At 36.7% G+C, this 12302-nt stretch overlaps 1 protein-coding gene across 1 annotated transcript; it reads left to right on the top strand.

Moving 5' to 3' along the window:
• Positions 1-1452: 1452 nt before the first annotated feature.
• nmbr (neuromedin B receptor) lies at positions 1453-11323 on the top strand. The gene is made up of 3 exons (XM_077219718.1): positions 1453-1841; positions 6325-6670; positions 10940-11323. The coding sequence occupies exons 1-3, from the start codon at positions 1453-1455 to the stop codon at positions 11321-11323; spliced, it is 1119 nt and encodes a 372-aa protein (XP_077075833.1).
• The last annotated feature ends 979 nt before the right edge of the window (positions 11324-12302 follow it).

Below are 12302 nucleotides of genomic sequence, written 5' to 3' on the forward strand. Positions count from 1 at the left end.
ACACATTTAGATGGCATGACAGACGGACAGACAGACAGGCATATAGATGATACCCACAAAAATAAGTTGTCAGAACGTTTCGCTAACATTCCCATTAGGTTAGGAAAACGTTATTTCTGAATGTTTTTTAAACATTGAAAACATTAAATTCACTCATTTTGAAAATGATGTTTTATATATATTAATTTTTTACAAACACAGGGATGGATTTAAAAGTAACAGGATTTTCAAGTACCAAAAAATGTGTTGACACAGTAGGCTATAAAAGTTGTTATTACGTACAGTAAGTGCATTAAATATTTAAATTACAAAAATAACAGATGAGACAATACCTTAAAGATCCACATTTTACTGTAGTACACAATTTTTCTAAGAGTCTCATGGAAGTACACAGATCAGAACATGGAATCCAAAACAAACAAACGAACGAACAAACAAACAAACAAACAAACAAACAAACGAATCATAAAGAGCAAAGATTACATTTTCTAAACCAAAAACACAACCTCAGGGGACGTTCCCATTGCACTAACGTTATGTAAAAGTTATGTAAATGTTCGTAAAAAACTTTCCTGAAATAATGTTTCTGGGAGGTTCTTGTTTATATAGCCTATAAATACATTCTCGTAACGTTGAGTGAAAACGTTCTTATAACAACGTTAGGCTACACAAGGACGTTCTAAAAACTTTGTTCTAAGAACGTATTCACTCAACATTATGAGAACATCAATAAAGTACAAAAAACATCACAAGGACGTTCCATGAACGTTGTTAAGAGAACGTATTCACTCAACATTATGAGAACATCACAAGGCAATGAACGTTGTTCTAAGAACATTTTCACTATATAGATAGATAGATAGATAGATAGATAGATAGATAGATAGATAGATAGATAGATAGATAGATAGATAGATAGGCTGCTGTCTGCAATGCTGTTCTTATGGCAAGCCGATTTAACGTGTATTGCATTAAATATAGCCTTAAATATAGGCTATATTTTCGTTCCAGTATAGTTTTCTAATGAATAAAAATAATTAATAGTAAAACCGGAATAGTTACCAGAATCAACTCGAATATACACTAATAGGAAGTGTATAGTGATGACTAGTGGTAAAGAATTAATTCATAATAGATTAACTAAATGAGATATTGAGAACGATAGTCTCTATTGGATTTAAAAGTAGAATAAATAGGTATTAATAGCACCAATACACAATAGTTAGTTTAAAGGATTAAATGTTAAGATGGTTTGCCATAGGCTCCCTCTTTACTTGTTCCTGCCTGTCAAAGAAGCCAGTCAACTTTTAGGGACGTGGCTGAAGACATCGCTCATTTCAGCACTAAGTTTTGCGGACAGCACCTCTCTCTCTCTCTTTTCCAAAGCAGGGCAACTTTTTACATCCATTTATTTATTTGAACTCCTTTGCTTTCTAACCACTAAGCCGAAATATGGATCTCACTTTCTCTGAGGATACCTCAGCCTATGAGAACTTCACAGATGACTGGACATCCGATGGAGAGGAAACGGTGCATTTCATCATTCGCTGCGTTATCCCATCGGTCTATATACTTATCATAACGGTTGGTTTACTGGGCAACATCACTCTTGTGAAAATATTCATCACTACCAGCGCGATGCGAAGTGTACCAAACATTTTCATCTCCAGCTTGGCTGTGGGAGATCTTTTGCTTTTGGTCACTTGTGTACCAGTGGACGCGTTTAGGTATTTCTATGAAGAGTGGATTTTTGGAATTGTGGCTTGTAAGATGATCCCGGTGATCCAGCTCACCTCGGTCGGAGTCTCCGTGTTCACTCTCACGGCACTGAGCGCAGACAGGTAACTGGAAAAAATCCTGAATGAACTGCAATCACTGCAACTTCACTACAGTGAAAATTAGAACAATGTCTGAAATAATCACTAAAACAAACAAGAGAAATTAGCAATAAACAACGTGTGTGTGTGTGTGTGTGTGTGTGTGTGTTTCATTGTTTATAGCTCATTCCTAGTGTTTGTATACACATGTATATATTGACATACATTATATAGGCTATATATACATATACATACACACACACACACACACACACACACACACACACACACACACACACACACACACACACACACACACACACACACACACACACACACACACATATATATATATGCACTGTAAATCCAATATATTAAGTCTGTAGTTACTGTCTTGGCTTATTAAGTTGTATAGAATTCCTTATTAAGCACCTGTGGCTGAGAGCAAAATGTATACAAATACATTTATTTACAGAGGAATTAATATTAATGCTGTAGATATCATGTCCCATTTGGCAAACTGCCTGAAGGGATTCTGTATTATATTTGATCCATGACTCAACAGAGATATATTTCTCAACAACAAAGATGCAGTTCATTTCTCTGACATGTGAGGGGTTAGGTATAAACCTAAATCTTTTTGTGAATGCTGAAAGTCTTCTGTACAGCCTATACCCCTGACATTATTATTCTGATTTACTCACACTGCAAATTGGACCAAGTCAAGGCTGCTGTAAATAACAGAGACATAATTATAGCCAAAAGAGGTTGATTTGGGATAAAACTTGAAAAAATGATTGTCCATTCAAGAAAACCTGCATATAAATTGTGACCATAATTAACAAATGTTCCTTTACATAAACTTCAAATGAAAGGAGTATCTTCAGATTTCAATATTCTCATTAGTAGATTACAGTGCTTCAAATCCTAAATGATGATTGACAACATAATATTACTGTTTTATCAATTGACAAGCTCTGGCTGCATTAGAGCACTAGTCTGAGTAAGAGCATTAAAAATGTGGACGAGGATCTGTGGTGAAGATGACAAATGTCTACTCTGTTTCACTCTGCCTTATCCTTCACTTTTGTCTTAGTGCTTGGGGGCCTCAGCTAAAGGTGATGACCTTTCCTAGCCTGATTTGTTGCTCAGTCTGTTTGTTGTTTGGAGCACCTGAAAGTTCATTTTTGGCACAGTGATTATGCCACCACCCTGGGGTCCAAGCAGTGCTCATTTATTGCTATTGATTTGTAGGCTGCATTAAGAGTTCCGTTCCCCAAAACGACAACCGTGATGCAAAATGTAGTCAATGTACAGTTACTTGGGATAATGAAACTCCAGGCCAATGGAATTACGTCTAAAATTATAGATTTGACAAGCTTCTGCCTGAGGAAGAAGGACAAGTGCATTGGCCGGCTTGCCGTGATATAAAAGCAACAGAAAAGAGACTATTTGCATCGTCACAAAAAGGATTGTTTTGAAGACTTAATCTGATTAGTACTTACTCAAGATTCACAGTCATGCGTGAAATAAAATCAAGTTCATTTGCATGTTATTCGGTTCATATATGCTCAACTCAGACTCGTTTACTCAGGGAGAAATCAAGCTGTGATCGTGGCACTCCCCAGCTAACCCATGCCTCAGGCAGGGCAGTCTGTGTTCATTGAGAGAGGAAAAAGCGAGCCCGGGGCAATAAAACCTGGTGGAGGAGAGAAGTCAGGGCGAGGATGCTGTCATATGAGATTTCCATTTACCTTAGAGATGACGACAGCAGAATGTCTAAAGGACACTGTAGAATAGATCAAACCCGACCAGTTTGTCAATAGGAGAAAATTGACAATTTCCTTGGAACAAAAGCAACCAATTTTCCACCATGAATTTTCTCTATTGTTTTTTTTTGTTTACTTTATTCCGTCTGTAGGCTTTGCAGCCGGAGCAGAATATCGGAAAGATGTGCACAGGAAATATCGTATTTCGTATAGGAAAGCTTTTCTTTTGGGAGAAAAACCTGAGATGAATCATTTATAAGTTTGATCATGTAGTTTTAGACTTAGTATTGCTAAGCGCCACTGTAAAGGTTTTTTAGGTTCAAGTAGAGAAGAAAATATCTTACATATACTGTATATATCAGATATTTTCTTCTTAAATATATAACTTGTATCTTTTTATGGCTTGAAAAGGATCATTTGTCGCAACCTTTGAAAGTATTGGCATGTTTTAATGATTTGATCTTAATGTTATTTTAATTATATACAGTATCTCATGAAAGTGAGTACACCCCTCACATTTCAGCAAACGTTTTAGTATATATTCTCAAGGGATAATACTATAGAAATGAAACTTGGATATATTTTAGAGTAGTCAATGTGCTGCCTGTATAACATATTTACTGCCATTATTGTTAAAATAGCTGGCAACAAAGTGAGTACACCCTAAGTTATGATAGCTGTACGTTGTTTAACCATGCAAAGCCACATGTCCTATTCATAATTTTCATGTTTTTGCTGCTAGACAGGACCATACAAATTTGTGTATCTTGTATTAGAGCAGTTAAAATGTGTACTTTGAGTACAATTCTCTCATACTGACCACTGGATGTTCAACATTTACATTTACATTTATTCATTTAGCTGACGCTTTTATCCAAAACCGATTACAATTGCTAGATATGTCAGAGGTCGCACGCCTCTGGAGCAACTAGGAGTTAAGCATCTTGCTCAGGGACACATTAGTGTCTCACAGTGGATTTGAACCCGGGTCTCTCACACCAAAGGCATGTGTCTTATCCATTGAGCCATCACCACCCCTGTGATGGCGCCATGGTACCATGGCAAAGAACTCTCTAAGGATTTGAGAATTAGAATTGTTGCTCTCCACAAAGATGGCCTAGGCTATAAGAAGATTGGTAACACACTGAGTTACACTGAAACTGAGTTACAGTAAAGTGGCCAGGGTCAAACAGAGGTTTTCCCAGACAGGTTCCACTCGTAACAGGCCTCGCAAGGGTCAATCAAAGAAGTTGAGTCCTCGTGCTGTGCGTCAGGTGCAGAAGCTGGCTTCAAAAAACAGACGCATGAGTGCTGCCAGCATTGCTTTAGAGGTTGCAGAAGCGGAAGGTCAGCTTGTCAGTGCTCAGACCATACACCACACACTGCAACAAGTCGGTTTGCATGGCCGTCGTCCCAGAAGGAAGCCTCTTCTGAAGCTGGCTCACAAGAAAGCACTGCAAACAGTTTGTTGAAAGCAACCTGTCCAAGAGCATGAATTACTGGAACCATGTCCTGTGGTCTGATGAGACTAAGATAAACTTGTTTGGCTCAGATGGTGTCCAGAATGTGTGGCGACGCCCTGGTAGGGAGTACCAAGAAAACTGTTTGCCCAAACACACCGCCAAGATGACAAGTGCCTTGCTGAGGAAGCTGAAGGAGAAGGTGATGGAGTGGCCAAGTATGTCTCCAGACCTGAACCCTGTTGAGCACCTGTGGGGCTTCCTCAGGCGGAAGGTGGAGAAGCACCACGTGTCTAACATCCAGCAGCTCCGTGATGTCATTATGGGGGAGTGGAAGAGGATCCAGCAACAACCTGTGCAGCTCTGGTGAATTACATGCCTAGGAGGATTAAGGCAGTGCTAGATAACAATGGTGCTCAGCTCACACAAAATATTGACACTTTGGACACAGTTTTGACATGTTCACTTAGAGTGTACTCACTTTTGTTGCCAGCTATTTTGACAATAATGGCTGTATGTTGAGTTATTTTCAGGGGAAAGTAAATATACTGTATACTGCTATACAAGCAGCACATTGACTACTCTAAAATATATCCAAGTTTCATTTCAATAGTATTGTCCCTTGAGAAGATATACTAAAATGTTTGCTGAAAATTGAGGGGTGTACTCACTTTCATGAGATACTGTATATAATTAAAATAACATTAAGATCAAATCATTAAAACATGGCAATACTTTCAAATACTTTTTTTGTGTGTGTGTGTGTGTGTGTGTGTGTGTGTGTGTGTGTGTGTGTGTGTGTGTGTGTGTGTGTGTGTGTGTGTGTGTGTGTGTGTGTGTGTGTGTGTGTAAAAATTCAGAGTGTGTAATTTCCGATTATGACTGTGTTGATGTGTAATCAAACTGTCACATAATAAGCTTATCCAATAAAAGAAATGTATCTCTGTATGCCGACATACATCAATAAGTTCATTAACATGGAACAGTCATGGAATGAAACTGAATAGAAAATTTAGATGTACCAGTTAAATGCCTATTCTCAAAACTTGTTTTAATAATTACAGCAGGTCTAGTATAAACAGGCACACATCCTGCTCAGGAATAACCATAAACCTTAGCACAGAATCAAATCTGACTTCAGATATGAACACAGTGTTTTCCCTCAAGCTATGACAAATTGATGATAAACAAGGCAATTTTCTCTTTCATCAATTCTCAACCTGGATGAAAGTCACCGCAATCTGTGTGCTGACAATTCTTCACATATGTTTCTCTTAGACACAAAGCTATTGTGAATCCCATGGATATCCAGACCTCCAGCGCAGTGTTCTGGACCTGCTTGAAGGCCATCACTATATGGGTTGTCTCAGTGCTGCTGGCTATCCCTGAGGCAGTCTTTTCACAGGTGGTTCATATGCCAGACAAGAACATGACGTTCACCGCTTGTGTGCCGTATCCACTCTCAAACGAGATGCATCCCAAGATTCACTCGATTATGATATTCCTCGTCTACTTCCTCATCCCTCTGAGCATTATCTCTGTTTACTACTACCACATCGCGAAGACACTTGTCAAGAGTGCTCATGATATGCCAGGTGAGATTAGTGAGCACTCCAAAAGACAGGTAAGAGGTTCCAGGGGAAGAGCGTAAAGCTCACATATGGTTGAATGGCAGTCTTCTGTGTTTGTCAAAATAAGTTCTTCTTCAGGCATACAGGATAGTTTCTTCAATCCATCAATCTTGTTTTAGATATCACAGTTGAGATAAAAGCACAGGTATTTCGGATTTGTCATTGTAACAGCCCATTCTCATCCCTAGGCGTCATGAAACTGACGCCTTGGGAATCATTTTGACCATGCTTCAATATTCGACGCTTTAGGCACCCTTTAGCGTCAGTTACATGACGCTATCCTAGGGCGTCATTTTACTGACGCTTTACCTTTAACGTCAGTTAGATGACGCTATCTAATCCTAACCCTACCCCAGACCTAAACCTACCCGCGTCATCTAACTGACGCTTAGGTAAAGCGTCAGTAAGATGACGCCCTAGGATCGCGTCATGTTACTGACGCTAAAGGGTGCCTAAAGCGTCGAATATTGAAGCATGGTCAAAATTGTCATTTTAGTGACGCCTTGGGGTGAGAATGCGTTGATTGTAAGCACACTGTAAAAAGGTTAACCTGAAATGTGCTTTTTACTGAAAATAAATACATTTTATATTCCATCTATCTATCTATCTATCTATCTATCTATCTATCTATCTATCTATCTATCTATCTATCTATCTATCTATCTATCTATCTATCTATCTATCTATCTATCTATCTATCTATCTATCTATCTATCTATCTATCTATGGCAAGCCGTTTTAGCTTAAATTGTACCCAGCCTTACTCATCGTAACTGCATTTTTACTGGTAAGAATTCAAATAGAGAGCTTTACTATTCAATTCTTACTAGTAGCAATTCCAATTAGAGAGCTCTTTAATGCAATTATTACTAGTAAAAACTGATTTAGAGAGCTCTCTAATTCAGTTCTTACTAGTAAGAATCCAATTGCAGAGCTCTTTAATTCAATTAGAGAGCTATTTAATGCAATTCTTACTAGTAGGAATTCAATTAGAGAGCTACAATTCAATTCTTACTAGTAGCAATTACAATTAGAGAGCTCTACAATTCAATTCTTACTAGTAAGAATTACAATTGCAGATGTCTCTAATTCAATTCTTACTAGTAAAAATTCTAATTAAAGAGCTCTAAAAATTAATTTTTACTAGTCATATGTCTCCATTGACTTCCATTCATTTTTAATTACGGAGCTCTCTAATTTAATTCTTACTAGTAACAATTACAATTAGAGAGCTCTCTAATTCAATTACAGAGCTCTGTAATTATACATATCTTTATTTCGTTTTTTTACTAGTAAGAATTGAATTAGAGAGCTCTCTAATGTATTTGTTACTAGTAAGAATTGGATTATCTATCCATCTATCTATCTATCAGCTAACAGGGAACGTTCCCATAACTTTCACTAACATTATGTAAAAGTTATGTAAATGTTAGTAAAAAACGTTCGCCAAATAATGTTTCTGGGACGTTTTTATAATGTTTATGGAGTTAAAATACATTCTCGTAACATTGAAAGAAAAACGTTCTTATTTAATGCAATACACGTTAAATCGGCTTGCCATAAGAACAGCATTGCAGACAGCAGCCTATCTATCTATCTATCTATCTATCTATCTATCTATCTATCTATCTATCTATCTATCTATCTATCTATCTATCTATCTATCTATCTATCTGTCTATCTATCTATCTATCTATCTATCTATCTATCTATCTATCTATCTATCTATCTATCTATCTATCTATCTATCTATCTATCTATCTATCTATCTATCTATCTATCTATCTATCTATCTATCTGTCTATCTATCTATCTATCTATCTATCTATCTATCTATCTATCTATCTATCTATCTATCTATCTATCTATCTATCTATCTATCTATCTATCTATCTATCTATCTATCTATTCATCCATCCATCCATCCATCCATCTATAAATAATTACAAAGAAATTACAAGTAACACATTGAATGACAGTAAAAGTAAGAAAGTAATAAGAAAGTATTCTCTTGTAAAATGTGGTTCAAATTTGTTTGTTTTATTTACAACTTAAAAACAAATGTTTTTACAGTATAGTTAAAAATCACAGTTATATGACTTTCATTACATTTTAACCCTGCATATAGTGTGCTACCTTAATATAAATTCAATTCGAATCAAGGAATTGAATCGGAATACATACGACCCTTACTCATTATTTGCAATTAAATGTTGATTTGCGGTAACAGCTGTCCTAAATGGAATTGGCCCTTTTATGATGATCTAAGACAATATTTCTTCCCCAAGAGCTAAACCATAAACATTTTAAGAGCAAGTATAAAATGAGCCTCTGCTGAACTGAGGGATACCCTTCACAAAATGCTCCCTTGACAGTTTTTTGAGACAGGACACTTTATCTTTCGCTACATGGGCTATGAATCATCAGTTAAGCATTGTTCCAAGGGTCCTTAAGGATGACAGATATTCTCGTTAATATTCTCTTTTAGCAGCTGTTTCAAGGCAGCTAACATTCTTTGCTCCCGCACAGTGTATCATGAAGTTTACCGTTGGTTTTATCTCTATTGGTTATGAGTAATCATGCATTTCATGAGACAAAACATCAGTCTTGTTCATCCGTCTATCATTCATTTTTCTGAATGGCATGAATAGCTTATTGGGATATAATCTCTTCTATTGCACTGTATGTACTTCATTGAACAGTGTAATTTATGCATTATCAGTACTGCAAAATCTCAGGAGCCAACTGATAAACAAAACATACTTAAAGGGATAGTTCTAACATTATTTACTTACACTCACATTGTTCCAAACCTGTACTTTACTTTCCTTATTCTGTTTAAAACAAACATTTTTTTGTGTTTTTTATGTTGAGAAAAGTCTCTATATTTGATCTAAAAATACAGTATAACAGTAATATTGTAAAATATTATTACAGTTTAAAATAACTGTTTTATATGTTAATATATTTTAAAATGTAATTTATTCCTGTGATGGCAAAGCTGAATTTTGTGCATCATTACTTTAGTGTCACATGATCCTTCAGAAATATGTCTAATATACTGATTTGCTGCTCAAGAAACATTTCTTATTATTATCAATGTTGAAAACAGTTTTGCTGTTTAAAGGTAGAGTAGGCAATTTTGGAGAGGTTAGCTTTGAAAGCATGAGATCACATCCTCCCTTCAGAGCGTCTCCAAAGCCATGCCTCCTCCAAAACACACGAACGCACACAGCCAGAGCAGAGTCTTTGTTAAAATACATCATGTCTCAAAGCACATAACATTTCGATAATAATGAACGTAAACAACGTACAGTACATGTCTTATTTGTACCACCTGACTGCTGCAGATTCATTTTGGGGTTGATAGTGTTGACACAGAAATACATAATTCCGAGTTCGAGGACGTAAACAGCTCCAAGCAGAACATCAGGTAGTCAACTCTTAATTACGGAAATTACAACGTGCCGTGAATTCGGATCGAATGCCATGATTTTTTTGTCATTGTCATGTTTGGCAAACGTTTTTTTTTTTGTTCTGAGATTTTCACAGAAGGTAGCCTACATGTCTTAATATTTAGACCACTTATATTATTGATTGCTTTCAAGATGTGAAGAGATTATAAAAAAAAGTGTTTCTGAAAAATTTTTGGGGAAACACTTACATTCAAAAGTGTGGGATATAATATTCTTTTAAGAAAACTAATTAGTACTTTTAAACATTTATAATATTACAAAAGATTTATATTTTAAATCAAATCTGTTGAACTTTCTATCCATCAAAGATATGCATCACAGTTTCCACAGACATATTGTGCAGGGCAACTTTTCTCAATATAGATAAATGTTTCTTGAGAAGCAAATCAGTATATTTTTTAATGATTTCTGAAGGATCATGTGACACTGAAGACTAGAGTAATGATGCTGAAAATTCAGCTTTTTAAATTGTAATAATATTTACAATATCACTGTTTTTACTAATAAATGCAGCCTTGCAGAGCACAAGAGACGTCTTTCAAAACCAATAAAAAAATCTTAATGATTTTTCCAAACTTTTGACCGATAGTGTAGCTGAAACATAAACACCCAGCTGCAAGAACTAAAATCAGTTGGGGCAAATGACAATTACCGGGTTCAGAATCAGGCTAGAGGAAGTAGTACTGAAGTTGCATGCATTTTTATTGACTTTATTCTCATCTAAAATGCACCTCATACTTTATTGAGTGGTCTCATCTGTCAACTTTTCTCCTTCCCTCTTTTGAGATGGAAACAAGGAAGCGTCTAGCCAAGATCGTTCTGGTGTTCGTGGGCCTCTTCGCGCTGTGCTGGTTCCCCAACCATGTTCTCTACATGTACCGCTCCTTCAACTATCGGCAGATCGACTCTTCGCTGTCACACCTCATCATCACACTTGTGGCGCGAGTATTGAGCTTCTCCAGCTCCTGCATGAACCCATTTGCCCTGTACCTGCTGAGCGAGAGCTTCAGAAGGCATTTCAATAACCAGCTGCTGTGCAGACAGCGCAAATACCAAGAGCGCAACACCAGTTACCTTCAGAGCACTTCTGCTATCCGCATGACCTCCGTCAGGAAAAGCGCACCTGCCGTGGCAAACGGGCATGGCCAAAAACCAGGCGTCTGCATTTAGCAGCTGTTCTCTTAAGGCTTGGGGCCTCACATTTACTGTAGGTTCAGTTGAAGTGTTTGTTTAGCTGGGTAAATGGCAATTTGTTGAAGCAGGAAATACAGAAGGATTGCTGTTGTAAATATTGCATGTATGTTTTTCCCAAAGGTCGCTTGAGCCCCAGAATGAAATTTGCTTTATTTTTTGAAACATTATTCTTATTGCAAAGAGAAAGGAATGGATATCCCGCTGATAACTCTGGGCTAATTCTATTTCTCCTCAACAAAACTCAATTTCTGCCTGTATAAAATATCAGCTGTGTACAAAAGATTATTGTATAATGGCAGGTTTGCTTTTCAGCTCAATCATATTTCCTTTTTCATCCAGTCAAATTATGAAAATTCAACTTTAATCGATGGAAAGTGCAATTAATACAGTAAATGAATGTTTGGTAAAGCAGTTTTGATTTCACCATGGGGAAAAACGTATTACAGAGATATCACTTAAATCATTTACATTGCCTACGGTCGCATTCTATTTCTCAGACATAGACAATATATTCACAATATATTCAATTTAGGAGCAATGACATGGCTCATTCCAGTGAATGTTAATGTCTACTATGATAGATCAGACAGGTCACACACTCAAGGGTAAACTGTGGTGATTAGATTAATATATGCATAAACAGATTAGGATTCAACATGAATATAAATTTCTGAGACACGTTCCCCTGTAGCTTCCGATATATAAGTCAAAGGAACGCCAAGAGATCATCATGGCGGACTAATATGAATAACGCATGCTGTGTATCATTCTTAGATTCACCAGCAAATGTTATCCTCTAAATCACTGCATTGCAATATGTTTTTTTCTGTTTGGAGTGCTTTGTTTCCACATCTAATGGTGTGGAATAATCATACGGTTGTGAGGTGGAAATATTACATATAAACTGTAGCACCTGTCATTGGAAAACTGAACTGAAACAGGGGTCGTGTTTCGA

Source organism: Siphateles boraxobius, unplaced genomic scaffold, assembly GCF_051911475.1.
Source record: "Siphateles boraxobius isolate OS27281-9 unplaced genomic scaffold, OSU_SipBor_1 8, whole genome shotgun sequence".
NCBI classification, from domain to species: domain Eukaryota; kingdom Metazoa; phylum Chordata; class Actinopteri; order Cypriniformes; family Leuciscidae; genus Siphateles; species Siphateles boraxobius.